Below are 18,334 nucleotides of genomic sequence, written 5' to 3' on the forward strand. Positions count from 1 at the left end.
TGTACTTCATAGTTTTAGTATGTGTTTTTGCTGTTTCGTTTATTAACCATTCAATGATCCAAAAGTTTTGGAGGTGGGGAAAAGAAAAGCATCGATGCTCAAGCTTTTCCTCGTTCAATGATGCTGCGTTGATAAATCCTACCTTTTGACTCTCTCCTTTTTAGAGGACAAATAATTGCTTGGACGGCGATGTCGTGTTTATCTGGCGAAGGAAAGCTCAAAGTAGAGTGTCCCAAAGGGCACTGACAAATGAAAGTAACTGGCTAACATATTCTGTTAGTTGGAATTGGATTGGATAATGGATGGTCACTTATTACGGTTTTCTCATTCCACGAGGCTTCCAATTTACTCTTCTCTCATCTCATTGTCATGGGACTAGGGATAAAATGAATCAACTAGTGGGTATTCCAATTAGGTTCAAATTAAGTTCAGTTCATTAAGAGTTTATTTCATATTAATTTATCAACTAATTAAACTAAGATTGAACAGTATTTTTTATACTTGATAAACTTTTGAAATCGGGCTAGCTCGGCCTTAACTTGATCAGGATAAAATTGAAATTTATAAATAAAAAAATTCAAATTGCTTGGACTTAATTCAACTCTGAGTATTGCTCCATAAAAGTTCGTTTGATTTCAACTTGATAAATAAACAAATCAATTCGAACTCATTAAAATAATCATACAAAATTGAATATTAGGATGTTCAGTTTGATTATATTTGTTTACATCCTTAGCCTCACATGCTCATTCATTTTTCTTCCTTTTTTCCTTTATTATCATTTGCTTCCATGGTACTAGGAAATAAGATCTTGCCCCTTATATAGTTGAATTAGATCATCAAAGTCAATTTCATCTTCTAGGGTTATCAATAACTTCACGTCAAATCAACCATGTGTTCTCAATAAAAAAAAAAAACAACTCAATTTGTAAATAAACTTTGAAGAATATAGAGATGAAACACGTTCACCTCTTCTTCTTTCAGGAAAGGGGGAAAAAAGAGAAAGAACGTGTGCTATCTATCAAAATGACATTTGTATCATATTTACACATCCAAATTTTTATTTTTCCAATCAAAACTTGAATTAATGATACATGTATAACTACATAATTATCAACTTAATCATGAACTAACTTGATAGAACAAAATTAGATGTACATATACATTTCAATCAATAAAAAGCACACATGCCTAGCTCATGATTAAGTTGATCATAATTATGTAGCTCATGGTTAGTGCTACATAATTATACTATATGATTATTATATCAAGTGAGCTACTACTACTTGCGACAAATAAAAAGTCAAGAAAAATGTAAAAGTTCATACATAGCACCTATGAAACATTATTATCACCGACTACGTTACGCAATGCCTTGAAAAAAAAAGTAGACATATTTATCCATCTATTAGGCTAAAGATTGTCATTGTATAATTTTGACTTATTGAGTTATACTCATTGGCAGGTAAATAAGTGATTTTGATATCTAGGTCCTGTTTGGATTATGATTTTTTAAAGTTTTTGGCAGAAAAAATATTATAGCGATATAATATAAGTAAAATAAAAATATGTCAGAAATTTTTTAAAATTTTTTTGCTAAAGCAGAAATTAGATAGTAACAATTTTTTAATTTGGAATATAGATAACAATCATTCTTTGAAAAAAAAAAAACTATCACTCTTAGGAAATACAAATTGAAGGGAGGGTTACCATAAAATTTTTCGAAATGGTTATAAGCCCCGAGAATCCTTTAGTTTGGTTTACGGTAATGGGTGAGGGTTCTCTCCGTTTAGGGTTAAGGACACGTGGGACAAAACAGGGCGTGTATGACGTGGACAAACATCCGTACTAAATCCAATCCAATCCCTCCCTTCTTCCGACTTCTATAAATTCCGCTTTTATTTTTCAACCGTGACTTTGTCTCAGTCTCAACAAACGCATTCGGAAATGGAAATTGGTGTACTAAGGCTACCATTCTCTTCAAAATTCCGTTAAATCACCAACCTGACTCGAACGCACGGAGAGCCGAGCCCAACCAAAAGAAAAGCAACAATCTTGACGGAGAAAAAGTGAGGTACTGATGAGAATTAAGAGTAGCCCAGAAGTCATATATTAGCTTATCTTTTTCAAACAACAATCGTAGTGGAAATTTTTCAAGCATGAACAGAAACCCGTTTCCAGGGAAGGCATATATGCTGATTTAAACAAACATATATGCATATTGTTTTAAAGGGGAGTTGGGTTTTTGAGGGATTTTAGTTTGGTGCCTAGATTAAAGAGGGATGATGGTGGAGGATGGTGGTGGTGAGGCAGAAGAGAAAAGTGGCAGTGGTAGTGGTGTTCGGTTTTCATCGAAGGCGAAGGCTTTGGGTTTAAGAGAATCAGGGCAATCAAATTGGTTGACTAATTTTCACAGAGATCTGTTGGCAGGCGCAGTGATGGGGGGCGTCGTGCACACGATTATAGCCCCGATTGAGAGGGCTAAGCTGTTGTTACAAACCCAGGAGAGTAATATTGCTATTTTATCTGGGCCGCATAGGAGGTTTAAGGGGATGTTTGATTGCATAGCCAGGACAATTAGAGAAGAAGGGATTCTTTCTCTGTGGAGAGGCAATGGGAGCAGTGTTCTGAGATATTACCCTTCTGTTGCTCTCAATTTTTCTCTCAAGGTACCACCACTCTTACCCTACTATCTTGCACTTTCGTTGTGTTTAAAGATGTAATTTTATTCGTGGGTTTTGTTTAAATTTCAAAGAAATGGTGATGTTTTCCGTAAAAGGAATGATCCCTTTGGAATAGAGCACTGTCACATTTAGTTTTCTGCTATCTGTTTCTTTGTACCCGTGCACTGTTGCATCTCAGATTGTTGTACTTGTTTCTGTTTTGCGGCATTGAGCAAGTGTTTACATTTGGCTTTTCCAGCCATGTGTCAATCTTTGTGCCTTATGGTTTAACATATTTCCAGAAATGATGATCTTTATGATAATTTCTTTGTTGTGGAAATTGGTTGTGGCTCAAATTAACAAGAAAAAAAGTTCATCTTTCTGTGTTTTATGATGTTTAGGCACGCAAAAGTTGCTTTTCACTCAAAATTTGTACTTTATGTGCCAGTTGTTGGGTTTCTGCGTTTGACCCTGTGGTGAAGATAGAGCAGGAAACATAAACTTCTTCTCACTGTTAGTGGTGGTGAGAGTTGTTTTTGTAAGTTGTGACTGAAAAGTATGTCTTCCTCCTAGTGTTCCAGTGAGATATTGATTCCTGTTGTACAGTAATGATGGGTAGGACTGGGATATGTTGTTCATTTAAAGTGTTTTGGTTATCAAAGCAACTTTTCCAGATTGGTTAATTGATATGTAGGATACGCTTAGTTGATAGAGAAGTTTGAATGGCTTTGTTATGAGGATGTCAAATTGTCTGAAAAATTGGCATTTGTGGTGAAGACATTTAATGAACTAGAATTCTTAAGTCATTCAAGTTTGATTCTGTCCTTTTGAATCTAATTAGGTAATCCAGCTCTTGATGTGCATCTGTGTCTATGTCTACTATAGATTATGTGCATTTGGCCAACTTTCTTCTCAACCTAATGATAAAGTGGTGTTGGCCAAGTAAACCAATACATATAGTTCAACATACTTCTGCATTTTCTTCAAATTTAACCCACAAGCTTGACTCTCGGTTTGAAGATTTTTCACCTCCTCTTTATGACTAACGCTGAGTGAAGTTAATACAGTATTGAAGATAGCTTGTGCAGATTTTGGGTTGTTTAATTCAAAGCTCCACATGCTAGAATTTGTTTGTGAATCATGCATAACTGCTACACTGCACCCTGGTAAAAAACACAGCTGGCTATCAAAGTCATAATGTTATCCCTTACTACTGCTTTAGGGGTCATTACTGTGTCCGTCTGCACCAACTAAATATGGCAAAAAACATAACGCCGTCGTACAATGATATTTCACATAAAGACAAATGGAAGCAAGGGTTGGAACTAGGGGTGTGCAAACTCGAAAAATTTCGATTTCGAAATCGATTTCGAATTGAATTCGAAATTTCGGTAATTCCGTTTTCGAATTGGTCGAATTCGGGTCGAATTCGAAAATAGAAATTTTGAAATCGGATTTACCGATTTCGAATTGGGGAATTCGAATTAGGAATTCGATTTCTAATAATAATATTTAAATATAATTATAATATAATAGTTTTTAACATAATAAGTTTACTAATTGAAATCGAGCTTCCGAGTTCCGACAAATTGAGCTTCCCTATCTGCAAAAACCTAATTTCTCTTAACTCACCTTGAGCTTCCGCCGCGCCGCCTCTTCCTTCATCGCTTCTTCGTCACCGCTTGACTCACCGAGTCACCGACAAAGCTTACTATCTCTCACTCTCTTTCACCAACTCAGTTTACTCTCTCACCGACACCCCTACTCACCACGTCCAGTCTTGTTCGCGTCTGGGTGGGACTAACATGGCCGCAACTAGAGGGGTAGTGCTTATGGTGGAGGGGGAGTCGAGGAACGCGATGCGGAGGAGAGAGGTATGGAGAAGATGGCTGTAAAGGGGAAGAGCGGGAAGGAAGAGTGGGTTGGGAAAAGTGAAGGCGATGTATCAAGAAGGGACTATGGTTTGGAAGGTGGTTGGGTCCAGCAGAGACATTTTTTATGCAGAGAAATTTCCCAGACTTTAATCAGGCAATCTTTGGGAGAATCTGGGTCCGTTCGCGAGAGCGAGAGAGAGAAGGCGGACTTCCTTTTTGCAGTTGGACCAATTTTCACACCAACAGTTGATGAATTGTCATCTAGATGCATTCATCTTCAGCACAAAGATGCACAAAGGAGATTCTTGTTTTTCGTTATGCAGTATCAGATGTGAAAGATTTGACAAGCCATGGTAATTCGTTGCACCTCCAGCTCGATATACACATATTCAACTTAGACCGTCGGACAATTTGAGGAACGCCAGTGCTTTTACTCACATTTTTCAGCTATGTTTCTTACGCCAGTGATTTTTCATCAATAATTTCAATGGCATGCTCAATCCTTATTTTTTCTTAGTTAAATGCGTTCTTTGGGTACTAATACGCACAAAAAATGGTTTTGAGTGTTAATTAACAAATTGTATTATTTGACCTTTTTAATTTCTTTGTTTCTTCTTCTCCCTGACATACACGGAGCAACATAGGTGCAACAGAGGTGCTGAACTTTTGTTTTTCAACTTTTGTTTTTCACTTATGTGTTTTCCAAGCACATCTTGAAAACCATCCAGCAGGCAGACGCCATTGTAAATTTTTGTGCACTGTATGTGTTTTCTGTTCATGCTTCTGGCTGTGAACCTTTTTGGTTGGAGGAGGAACGGCTTTCAAATCTCCTCTTAAATAGAGGCGAAATTAAGTTTATTTCAAGAGAAAAAAAAATGAATTCGGTGAATTCGGAATCCACCGAATTCCGAATTCAATTCGGTATCGAATTCGAAATCGGAATTAGTCATTTCGAAATCGAATTCGGTCGGGAAAACTGAAGCCAAAATTTCGAAAATTTCCGATTTCAAACTTCCGAATTACCGCTTTCGATTTCGATGCACACCCCTAGTTGGAACAGGGTACTGTGCTTAAGGCTGCACCTTTGGAGTTTTGGGTGGCATGCCCTCACATGTGTATGCAAATGTTAGATAACTGATATTGGAAAAATAAGCATGTTAATGGCTTATTCAGAATGTGGTTTTAGCATTGCAAGAAGTCCTTAGATTCGCATTCTTGATTTTTCTTTTGGTGCAAGCTTGTGAAGATATTGTTTCTGAGTGCCAATTCAGCTTATAAAAGTATGATGTTGTGCTGTTTCTTAATAGCCATCACAGTGTTTTTATAAGTTTTGATGCCATTTTGTAGGACAATAACCATATGTGCTTGCCTCAAAATTTTAGGGGCCATTTGGTAGGGAATCTGCTTAGCTGAAAGTGGATTTTGTTTCCTTACCTAATTCTTAAATTTGTTGTGCGATAGGTACAAATTAAGGTTACTGGCCTATCATGTTTTAAATTTCCCATGCACAGATTAATACGTGTACAGTTGTTGTAATCTTAAGGATTCAATGGTTTTTTATCTCCCGCTTATCCCATATTCAGTTCTTACCTGGAAGAAACAACTAGCAGGATATGTGAGTTACTGTATGTCTTTTTCTTTCTTGAAAATTTGATGTGTTGGTGGGGACATAAAGTTATACCTCGATCGTCACCATTTAGCTATTTTTTTCAATCAAAAAGTGCAGGAAACCCTGAACTTTGTTACTTCTTCCGTGGCGAAAACCCAGATAACTTGCTTATTTGAAATGGAAAACATGTATAAACTGTATTTAAGCCAACCTCCTGGAGGAAATCTTGAGTAAACTGCCTTAGGAAATCTTGCTATCAACTACTCTGCAATAAGGTATTCTAGGCTAAGCGTGCTCATTGCCTATTTTTTCTCGTTTTCAGGATAGCAACGTAAAATTCCACCATTTAGATCTCATGCAGCTAGTTCCAGTACCAGGAACTGAATTTCCCATGTTGTCCTTGCATGAATCCTCAGCCCTTTCAAGACTTGGGCATTTATGAACACCCGTTCTGATGCTGTTCCCTGAAAGAAGATTACTCTTGTTTAGGTGAGTCATATCAGTTTTTCAAGCGTATGGGTGGATAGTGGGTAGTGACTAAAAGATTTCTTCTAGTGGCCTGAACAAACTTCTTATTAGAGCATTAGTGGTTCTTTTCCTTAAACAAAAAAGCCAGAGAAGAGATAACATCTTAAATTTCAGAAAAATTACTTTCTTATTATGAGACCAGGTTGCAATCAGATGAAAGATGACTTTTCAAAGTAAAAATCTTGAAAATTTTCTGCTTATAGAATCCAGTAGTTGTCCTACAAGGATAATGGATAAATGGACGAACTCAGATGTTTTCAAGCTTGAGTTTTCTTATAATAACCATGCATGATGACAGCAAAATACTGTATATGTCGATGATAACAATGATTATGAAAGACTTCTGGGTTCCTGCACTTGATATTGCATCAATGACATTGTATGAAATAAATTTGATGATTATTGTCACCTTTGTTAGGATGCCTCAGTTTCACGCTGGAGGAGCCTTGTTGGTGTTACCTTCTCCTGTCTTCTGAGTTCAAATACTTTTTGCTGAGTTTAACAAGGAGGAAAGAAAATAAAAATAATCATAAATTATCATCTTAATGGTCCTTCAGTTAGTGATTAAAGTTTGAGCCTGTAGGATTTGTTAGTTCTTACATGATAAGTAGGGAAAATGTGCAAATTCAGGTGTTCCTAAAATCCAGCTATGGTAATTGGACACGCATAATGCGGCGCTAAGGCTTGATATACACTAATGAAGATGTCAAGCTGCCATGCCATGGGTTACCAGTTGTTGGCTCTTTCTGTATGATGTTGCAAAAGGGTTCTTAAATATAGGTCAAGAATGCTTGATTTTGGTGTTTTAAGTTAAACAACGATCAAAGAGAGAAAACTATTATTAATCTATAATTCCTACTATAGATTTCCATTCATAGGTTTGTTTGATCGGGGATACATTCATTTGAAGGTGAATTTTTCTCGGGGAAAAGCAAAGGGTGGTCTTAGCCCCTATCCTCTACAGATGGAAATTCTTCATTCTCATCGTATTGGACTTTCAAATTTTTGATACTTTTTATCTTGCGTGAGGAAGTTCCAAGGCAGTTAACTTTTCTACTAGTAATAAACATGTTACCTAAATTTTAAATGCCTCAAGCCATCATGAATGTATCCTATATACCAAGAAGTGTGATTTTAAATTCCAACATGGTAAGGATAAATCTGTCCAACTGTTATCTCTTACCCTTTATTATTACTCTTGAACATTTTCAAAATGTTAGAGAGTGCGAAAGGTAATCAAATATCCATTGCTTGAAACCCTTTTCCATAGATCAAGTAGAGAGTTGGGGTGTTTTGGCTCTCGGTAATCTAATTTAGGTTGGAACGGTAAGTCGTAACAGCCATTATAGCCTTTTGATATCTTGAATGCTATTTTGTCATATGTTTGGAGGGTGAGGAGTAGTGGCTGATATATGAGCCGTGAAGATTTTAGAACATGAGGCCTTCCTGCCCATTCTGTCCATGCCATGTGTACCTTTAATAGGTTCTGAAGTGGTTGGGACATTCTGACTTCATGTTTCCCTAAAGATAGATGTGTTGATCTTTCTGGTATTTTGTCTTTGTTTGCAGCCATAGATGTGGCTTGGATGGAAGTTTCTTGTGTCAAAAATAATCTGATGATCTATTTTCCTTAGTTACAGTATCTTGGCTTCCAATGCCTCGTTAGATTGTAAAATGAATTAGGCTAACAGATCATCAGATTGCCCAAAATTCAGAAGTCCTCTGCCTCTATGCCAATTATAGAATATATTCTCATAATCACAAAGATGTGCCCGAAAGACTAAGCGCAACTTGACTGGCTGATCTTATCCCTGTCTGGTCAGCTAAAATGAATCATGATCGTCTTCTCACCTTATGGTTTAGATTCTTTATGGACATATCAGATGTTGTCTCATTTAAATTTCTGTCGATATATGTCTTTCCACTGTACTGCTCCTTTATTGTGGGTTTAAGTCCATTAAGTCCACTGTCGATATATGACTTTCATTGACGGTAGTTAGCTTTGCATTGTCCCTGCTTTTTAACAATGCATTGACTGTTTTACTTTGGGAACAGGATCTCTATAAGAACATCTTACGTGGTCAAGGCAATCCTCTTATATCTGGGCCATCTGCTAATTTCATTGCTGGATCTGCAGCTGGTTGTACGACCTTGGTCATCATCTATCCACTTGATATTGCACATACACGCCTTGCTGCTGATCTTGGAAGGACAGGTACCCGTCAATTCAGGGGAGTTAGCCACTTCCTCAGTACCATTTATGAAAAAGATGGAATAAAAGGAATTTACCGGGGGCTTCCAGCCTCTCTGCAGGGGATGATTGTGCACCGGGGCCTTTACTTTGGTGGTTTTGACACGATGAAAGAGATTATGTCAGAAGAAACTAAACCAGATGTGGCCCTTTGGAAGCGTTGGATAGCAGCTCAAGCAGTTACAACATCTGCTGGGTTGATATCTTATCCATTGGACACTGTTCGGAGGCGGATGATGATGCAATCTGGCTTGGAGCAGCCAATGTACAGAAGTACATTGGATTGCTGGAGAAAGATTTACAGGACAGAAGGGTTCTCATCATTTTATCGTGGAGCCCTTTCAAATATTTTCAGAAGCACTGGTGCCGCTGCTGTTTTAGTTTTGTACGATGAAATTAAGAAGCTCATGGATTGGACTGGCTTATAGCAGCACAAAATTTTTGTATTCCTCTTTGTTCATCTCAAGAGTAGGTTTTAGACTAGAGTGCAGGAGTGATACTGCCCAGCACAGAGAAAGCAGAAACTGAACATTGAATGCAGTCGATACTTGAGCTATCTTGAGGACCTAATCAGATTGATGTCGAGTTCAAATTTGATTTCTTCATCTCATAGTAAATAAAGAGCCGAGTTTTTTGGTAATTCCTTGACATCTTTGCTCTCTCTTTTTGGTTTTTTTTTTCCGTTCAGAAAACATTGCCAAGGCTTCATACCGCTATGGCAACTTAATAGTTGTTGCCTGTATACCAATTCGACCTTTTCATTTGCTCTAGTTTTGTCCCCAAGATACACCTCCCCGTTTCACCATTGTAAGATTTAGAATCTCTTCTTGACCAAAAGTTTGTACGTTTATCACTTGTTACAAAAGCCCACTTCACAGTTAAAACTGGAGCATGGAGGCGACTGGAGGTAGAGGGTAATTCCTCACATATCAGACCATACTTGTACGTCTGTCTGTCATCGAAAAAGAAGCCTGGAAATAACCGCACAAAGAATGGTTTCCCTGACAACTATACATTAAAATGGAAAAATATTTAGCTAAACTCGATCTTCCAATATATCACAACTTTAGAGTCCGTTTGAATTGTTATTTTTAGGAGGTTTTGTTAAATATATATATATATAATGTAACAATTTGATGTATATGAGGTAAAAGGATAATTGAGAGATGATGCGTTCACAGAAAACGTTAAAATTTTTTGTTGTGGAAAATGCAATCCAAAATTTGCTTGTTTCCTTGTCTAAGGTAGAAGGTTTGGGGAATTTAGTACAAGGAATTAAAGTGCCAATTTTATAGTACTGCTCATTAGAAAATTGCTTAGGGGACCTCATCATTATTTCAAAGAGTTGTTTTAGTGAAAAAGAAAAAAGAAAAAAGAGTTGCTTTAGGGGACTTGGCATTAGGATTTGTATAATATCATCCGTTCCTCAATCAAAGTACACCTTTGGTGATTCAGACTTGATCTTGTTTCTAGATAAAGAAAAAGTAAAACAAGTGTGCTTACTTTTATGGCTTTGGAAAAAAAAAAAAATTTCTTTGCTTTTTGACACTTTATTCGAAAAATATGCGAATGCTTCGGCTAACAAGGCTGCCTCATGACTGGGCCATGGAGGAATCCGGCGGAGGCGTGGACTGGTGATAAAAAAAGAGCTTAAACACTAAGTTAAAACTACCAAAGTCTTGAATTGATTAGGCCATGGAGAAATTAAGCCCCAATACATGACGTCACCCCCAGAGGTTTGGAAAAATTTGACTAATATCCTTAATTTATAATCATCGTCTTTTCTTATTAATAATCTACGTTGCTTTGCTTTTAATCATAACTCAGGTGATCAGGGCTTGCTTTCAAAGATTTAAATCTTTTTTTTTTTACTTTGCAAGTTTTTTAAATTAAAAGTTGTTTTCAAGTATTCTCAATTGCTTTGGACTTGTGTTGAACTTTAGCATATTAATAATAATGTAAACCAAAAATGGCTGATTATGATGAGCTGTTTTGAGGTGCTTTTAAAAGTAGATAAATTTCGACTTTTACGTCACTTTGAAAACACATTATATTCTTTCAATTATTTTTCATGGGTTTTTAGAAACACCCCCCCCCCCCCCCCCGGCATTCTTCATAATGAGTTCGAGAAAAGAAACAAGAAAATGGGAGGGAGGTAAATGATTTGAAGTCTGATTTAACACCTTTACATAACTAAAATCCAAAACAAATGCTACTATAGCAATATACGAAGCAGGACGACTCAAGAAAAATCTCGCAACCGAATGCTTGGTTTTATACATGTTATCAAGCATCTTCGTAACTAACTAGTATTTTGACCCGTGTCATGCATATATATAGGTTTTACATTTTAAACAAAAAAATTAATATTATAAATAACAGCTAATCTAGTGCTTTGAAAGGACCACCATGGGAAGGAATGGCATAAAACAAGTACGACCCAAAAGTTAGGTTTAGGGAGGCTAAAAGAAGAACCAAGAGTAGAAAGTAAATAAAAGGACCTTGGATGCCATATATGTACACATGACATCACCTTGTGGAAAGAAGTGGGAAACGAAATTGTAGCTTAGGAGCTAAAAGACACTTTTGGGAAACTTTAGACTAAGTTGTTAGAGACAAAATATAAACCAAAGCTTCCAATTAAAACGAGTTTGAGTGGCACTTGTGGGGTGCATGAATTTAACATAATCAATTCCCATTTCATTTCCTGAAGAATTTTGTAAAGAAAGAAACATCGTATCCGGGTTCTTCTTTATTTTTTTTTCTCCCCATTGAATGATGTATTAGTGTTGAAAGTGGCGTTAAATTATGGGGGGATTTCTTTTGATGGATTCAGTTGTAGATTCTCCCAGGTTAAGGTGTGAAAAGATTCTCAGAAGGGTCCTACAAAATTGTGTGCCACCCTATGGGTGCATAGCGGGTGTGATTCCACAGAAATTGATTCCCAGACACACAGTTTTGGGGATCAGTGGGTGAAGTGATGATCAGTGGTGAGTGGGTGCAATTGTAGGGCTCAAGTTGCAATTTACCACTGCTCTTCTTTGATGTTGTCATCACTGACCTGTCCATTCCAAGTCCAAGGGAAAACCATGGACATGGAGACACCTCCTCCAATAATGGTTTCATCTTCTTCTGCATTTCCTTCCTGCTTTTTTCCTTAAATGGGAAATATTTTATACGTGAGTTTGGATAGTTCTCATTTGCCAAAAGAAAAAAAAAATAGAATATTTACGTGCATCACAAACGCATATTTCAACATACGTTTTTATTTTCTCAATCATCTCTTTAATTATCTCACATACAGCACATCGTACAAAGTGCTACAGCAGTTATTCCAAATAATATCCGATCCAAACACAAGTGTGCCACTCTTCATCGACGCACAAACATATTTCATGTTAAAAAAAAAAACTAAAAGCAAATCTTAAGCGACTAATTAATAATCTGATTGTGCATCAACATGTTTAGAGAATTGAATCTTATATTGTTGACTGTGTATTTGCAGAAATAAGTGCTCCTATATATATATCCCTGCACGTTCGTGCTCGTACTTCAACTCATGAAGACTTGTTTATAATTCCACTCCTTTCCATTTTGTCCAGTTTTCTGAACTGTTTACGTACGTAGCCAGCAAATATTATAGTTCAGCAAGTTTTAGTAGTATAATAATTTCTTTGCTTTATCTCACTTCAAACTTGTTGTTGGAAAACAATAGCGAAGAATATGTTGATATACCCGACGATTAATCCTACGTATGCATTGCGCTGAAGAATACACCCAATTCCAGACAATAGCAAAAGCCAAAAGATCGAGACATTTACACACTTAAACTAAACACATTTTCTGTAAACACTTTCTTGAGGGCTTTTTTAAGAATATTCTTTTACACATTTTTTAATCATTCTTTTCTCATGTACGCCGTCACATCTCTAAAAAGTGCTACAATGATCGTTTTTCCATAAAAACTCTCAAGAAAAAAAATGCAATCCAAACCGGTTCTTTGGGATAGCTGCAAATGTTTTGGCCATGTTTTATACTTGTTGAAGAAGGTAAAGCTTGCTGCCATTGGTGAGGTGAGTATCAAAGTCTTGAATATATGAAGCACGCAGGTATTATGGAAGAAGTATCCTGTGCAAACTAACCACGTTTGCTGATGGCCAGCCAAAGGAGTGGCTGGCAGATTCAGGCATAAATTTCAATCTTAATCACATCAATGAATAATTTTCTTTTCTGGTTCTTTTTCACTATTTTTTTAAAAATTTTGGGAATCTTTATTACAATAATTCCCCCGCCAACTTCTTTCCACCTTTTCTATCTTTTATGGCCACCAGTCACTACTACTGTTGTCCCCCAGATTCTTTCTTTTGTGTTGCTTCATCTTCCATGTATGCAGCTGCATTTACGTGTATTTGTCTTTGTCTCCCCACTCTTCCTTTTCTGAGATGTATTATTCAGGGAGAAACATTATGCTAGCTTTTGTCTCTTTCTCTTCAGACACCACAAATTCCGTCAACCCAACAAAATTACAACACTTAAAGACACTTCTCGTCTTTGGCACTTGGCAATATGAGATTAGTACCAATTCATATATGATTTAGCGTATACACCGTCACAGTTGGATACACCGTCACAGTTGGATGATTGGCGACTGTACCAATTTTGAATGTTGATTTAAAATTCGGATTAGCTGTCAAATATTCAATGATGATAGTGTCTATATAAGATTAATTATTAATATTTTATGTATATATCCTGATGTTTAGCCTTGGTTATCTTATTAAAAATGCCAATTAACCACAAATTGAACGGCAATTAACAACTCAAGAAAATGTGTGACTTGTGAGTTCAGCAATATAAGTTCCTCCCATTTAGGTGCCTTTTAAGCAGGCCAAGCCTAAAAATTAGTTGTAGTTCAACTTCAACTAGTTGGCAATGGTATCTAGATTAATTACAAATGAAGTTTCATTTTACTAATGGAACGACCTTTTAATTCAACAAGATGACCGATCGAACAACTCCACATGGGATATCATGATCATATAATTAGCCTATCTATATTCATATATAGCTGCAGAGCAGCAAACAAAACTAGTAATCAAGGGGCCTGTTGGAGAAAGAGCTGTAAATTAATTCAAGCAACACCCTCGAATTTTTAATACGAATATGCTAGTGAACTGAAATGAATCATGCAACAATCTTCCCCACCAATTTTCATGGTTCAGGATTCAAAGCTTCTTGGGATCTGACAAATTTTAGTAGTAAAAGATACTTAATTAGTCAAGGCTAACAACTTGCGATGTTCCAAGTCTTCAAGATGTCTTATATAAATTGATTGAGCAAAACTTGGTTGGATGGAGCAGGCATCAAATTCGTTCATCATCAATCGTAACCCAACAAAGATGGATGGTTGATTCCCTTTTGGTACCATTTTTAGTCAGAAAAAGAAGTGTGAGCTGCTGATGCAAAAGTAAAGGCACCACAGAAAAGAAGAAGTTGTGATTCCAAAATTGTCCATGAAACAATGTCCAAGTTCTATATGAGAAAATCAAGAATATTCCTTCACACATTGATTGGGATATTCATATTCAGTGACTGGCCTCACCTTTAATTAATTAAAATACTGCTACTACTACAACTCCATGTGCTTTTGTAAGTTTAATCACTGCAAACTAGAAACCCCCTCTGGTCCCTTTCAATTATAAAGCTGCACAGAATAATTAATCACGCATCATTGGAAAGTAAAAATTATGGCAAAGTGGAAAACCCCCCATAGTCGTCCTTGGGACCTTTTAAATTTAAGGTCTTTAATTGCGTGAAATGAAGACGATTATAAAGCCGCAAAAAGCCACTCCATTATATATCACAAAATAAAAGGTCTGACAGGTATCTCCCTAACTAGTTAGCATCAATTGAATTCATCATACCACAAAAAAGCTGCCAAGCTCTACCACAATACTCCAACTCAGGAACCAATAATACAACAACCTCATGGTACTAGTACTAATAATTTCTGCTAAATTTAGTACACAAATTTGATTGAACCACACAAGTACTACTTAGTACACATGACAATTGCCACCTCATTAACTGGAATATGTTTTTCCTCATTAACTATTATCCTTTCAACTAAAAACCTAGTACTACACTTAAGCACAATCATGGGAAAACATCAAACAAACTAAGAACCAATTATTATATTTTTTTTCCCTAATTTTTCTTCTTCTTTTTTTTTTTGGAACTTTCCTAGGGGACTTCAACTTGAGCTTAAATTACAAACTAAACATATTTTGCTTCTTTTTCCTTCTTCCCCTTAAATGTCCCCAAAACAAACATGAAAATATAGTATAGTAATTAATAGTAGTACTGCTTAGTATAATCATAATACCATATCCCTAAGAGCACCAACTTCCACGAGCTTAGGCACAAGATGACCGCTTAAGTGAAGTGCCACCAGGCTTTCCCAACCACCAATACGTGTTCCGCCAATGAACAACGCCGGCGCACCACCACTGCCACCACCGCCACCACCATCTCCGCCCTCTTCACCATCCTGTCCGGCGGGAAGTGCGTCGATCTCTTCCTCGTCTAATTCTATGACGGTAGGGTGGACCCCGATGGCAGCTAGCAAACGTCTCATAACGTGGCACATGCAACAAGAAGAGCGGCTAAAGATGATCACCGGGTTTTCCGATATCAGCCGCTGGATTCTCATCTCAGTCGACTCGCTCACGTCTATAGCCAGCGGAGAACCGGTGGATGGCGTCAGCTCTAGCCTTACTCCGCCATCCGACAGCAACCCATATCGCCGGGCACCTTGCATGACCACCAGCAGGGCAGCAACACTAGCATAAATTGAAGTGGCTGAAAATAAGTAAACTTCTTGGAAGAATGGTTTTTGTTTGTCAACCGGGGAGGTAAAGCCTTAAAAGGAGAGGAGAAAGAGGGTGTGGGATACATATATATATATATATATATATATATATATATATTATGCTAAATCAAATGAGAGGAGAGAAATGAAGAGAATGATTAAATTATACTACTACGAGTCCTACTAGGTAGAAGTAGAATTTTTGCACTAGCTGTTGTGACGTCATATAAAGTAACATAATGCGTAAGTTACTTTATGCTGCTATTTTGTGTATAGAGAAGTCAATAGTTGTTGTTGTATAGTACTTTGCTCCTTGTGTGGAAATGTTAGAACATGGAAGTCACACGCGCGAGGGGCAAAGAATGTGGTGCTACGTACTTGCACCTTAGGACAAAGGAGGAAAAGACATCAAATTCGTTCATGACGTGTTCCTTCTTGGCCTCTACTCAGACATCAGGAGCTACAAGTTTTCATTTTAGTACAAATGTCTCCTTCTTGGAGAAATACTTCATTCTTAATTAAAGTTTGCCTCCCTAACTTGCTTGCTCCTTAGTGACACTTTACTCCTCTAAATTTTAAATATATACACTTTTTTTTTCTTATAGTGATCAGTCAAACACTAGAGATGAGCTTTCCATCCAAAATTTTTATAAATTGACCTGCTTGCACGCGCGCGCGCACATATATATATATATATTGATTATATGGAGCACGTTACAGTTTAAATGAAAGAAACTTAGCAGGGTTGTATTTTGATCATGCAAAATATAATGTATATTTTGACCCATTAAAAAGTTAGTGGCTGATAAATTGAGCATAGCTATAGTTTAGGGAGAAAATATAACTAGTGCTCATTTTATAATACCTACGTCCTATTATTCATATTATTTTTCACTTTTTAAATGTCCTAATTAACATAAGAGACGTATTTAAAAGTCAATACGAATTCACACAACTGGTTATTTTACCATTCAAAAATAGTTTTCACATATACCAATACACTTCAAACTATTTATACTAATAAGGGTTATATTGCAAATTCACCACATTAGACTAAATAATTTATTGTTTTGTGAAAATAGGAATCCAGAAAAACTATTAGTACTTTTTTAGAGGAGGGATTACTTTTCTTCCCCCTAAAGTTACGTTTTTGTTTCTATTGTTGCTCAAAGCTCAATGTTTGATTCATTTAACTATTGGGATGATTTTATGCAGTATTCCATATTTCATATTCTAGGGTTAGGATTTAGGCAAATCATATTCTATTACTAATAATTCTTGGTGCTTGTGGCTGTAGTACGGGGTATTGTAAGAATGAATGGATATATGATGGCTTGAAGCATATGCTTTTTGATAATTTTTTTAATTGATGAAACGTCTATTCTAAATTAGACCACTAATTACTCATATCCAATCCAAAATACGTGGACAAGCTTATGTTTTGAGCAAGATGGGCCATACCGGTGTCTAATTTCACCTTTTCCTTTTTCTCAATGAAATGATGAAGTGCTAATGACAAAGAACCGATACACTAATTCCGTTGAGAATTCATAATTAGATGCCAAGTATGTCAAAGGAGAGGTATAGTAGAAGAATTTCTTTGTTTTCCTAATTGAGACTAATACCAATCTTTATGTGGTCCTTCTAAATGTGAGGTGACTTCCCTGTACTAAATGAAGATTTATGTACGTGTCTTGGGAGGACATTATCTCATGATTCAATTATTTTTAAACAATTTCACTAATCCCAGTCCATTTCATTTAAGATTAAGAAATCAAAAGAAGCTCTTTGAGCTATCCTGTTTAGATTGCAATTTTTTTGAAATTTTTGTAAAAAATACACTGTAGCGATTTGATATACATGAAATAAAAAATAATTAAAAATAAAAATGATCGATTGGCTAAATATGCCACTCTTACCCGGGATTGGTGAGAGCTACAAGGCTATCAAGATATACGGTCGACAAAATTTGTGGAGGTTTGTAGGGTTGGCTCGTTTGGCCGATCCTTAGAAAGAAAAAACGATTGAAAAATATGTTTATGAATATGTATAAAATTTTGATAAAAAAATGAATTTTCAAACAAGGCTGGACTAAAATCCAAAAAATTCGATAATCACCATTGCAAGTTTCTGAAGAACGTCAATTGGAGTTGGCCGTTGACCACCTAATACCTTTGATTCTTGGGGTAACAATTACTAATACTATAGCAAACAAACAGCAAAGGGCGTGTGAAGTCAAGACTCGATATTTGGGTATACGGTCCCGATTGGAGTGGCAAAGGGCAGATCACATGGACTGTTGGCGTACGCTAGAATTATTAAAATGCCGCATGACGTCATCTTGACTTCGACGCCGATTTTGGTGGGCCCCGTGTGGTGGGCCGACCGCTGACGTAACTCAATGCCAACTAGAACTGAAGCTGACGTGTAGTAATTTACTGCTTAGTCTGCTGCTACTAAATTGTCTCCTTATGGTGGACTCCAACTCCCAAAAGTGGGGCCAGACCTCCCTCCGGGATGACGTAATCATCGGATCTG

The 18,334-nt window shown here is 36.7% G+C and overlaps 2 protein-coding genes across 3 annotated transcripts; one reads left to right on the top strand and one right to left on the bottom strand.

The window, feature by feature from the left end:
- The first annotated feature begins 1,792 nt into the window (after positions 1–1,792).
- Positions 1,793–9,565, top strand: LOC113703091 (probable ADP,ATP carrier protein At5g56450). 2 transcript variants are annotated; one of them, XM_027224316.2, is made up of 3 exons: positions 1,793–2,669; positions 8,730–8,889; positions 8,977–9,565. In XM_027224316.2, exons 1-3 carry the CDS (start codon positions 2,283–2,285, stop codon positions 9,351–9,353), a joined length of 924 nt encoding a protein of 307 aa, XP_027080117.1. In that variant the 5' UTR covers positions 1,793–2,282; the 3' UTR covers positions 9,354–9,565. The 2 variants fall into 2 exon arrangements, with proteins under 2 accessions (XP_027080117.1, XP_027080116.1); XM_027224315.2 differs by having other exon boundaries at positions 1,794–2,669; positions 8,730–9,565.
- A 5,244-nt stretch (positions 9,566–14,809) lies between these two features.
- On the bottom strand, positions 14,810–15,868 carry LOC113703408 (glutaredoxin-C6-like). The gene has a single exon (XM_027224761.2). It carries the CDS (start codon positions 15,743–15,745, stop codon positions 15,302–15,304), a length of 444 nt encoding a protein of 147 aa, XP_027080562.1. The 5' UTR covers positions 15,746–15,868; the 3' UTR covers positions 14,810–15,301.
- Between the last annotated feature and the right edge of the window lie 2,466 nt (positions 15,869–18,334).

The sequence above is a fragment of the Coffea arabica genome, chromosome 8e (genome assembly GCF_036785885.1).
Source record: "Coffea arabica cultivar ET-39 chromosome 8e, Coffea Arabica ET-39 HiFi, whole genome shotgun sequence".
NCBI classification, from domain to species: domain Eukaryota; kingdom Viridiplantae; phylum Streptophyta; class Magnoliopsida; order Gentianales; family Rubiaceae; genus Coffea; species Coffea arabica.

Bases quoted from the DNA above. Each gene is read 5' to 3' on its own strand.
- LOC113703091 (XM_027224315.2), top strand. From the start codon at position 2,283: ATGATGGTGGAGGATGGTGGTGGTGAGGCAGAAGAGAAAAGTGGCAGT. The intron at 2,670-8,729 runs GTACCACCACTC...CTTTGGGAACAG, and splicing joins CTCTCAATTTTTCTCTCAAG to GATCTCTATAAGAACATCTT.
- LOC113703408 (XM_027224761.2), bottom strand. From the start codon at position 15,745: ATGCAAGGTGCCCGGCGATATGGGTTGCTGTCGGATGGCGGAGTAAGG.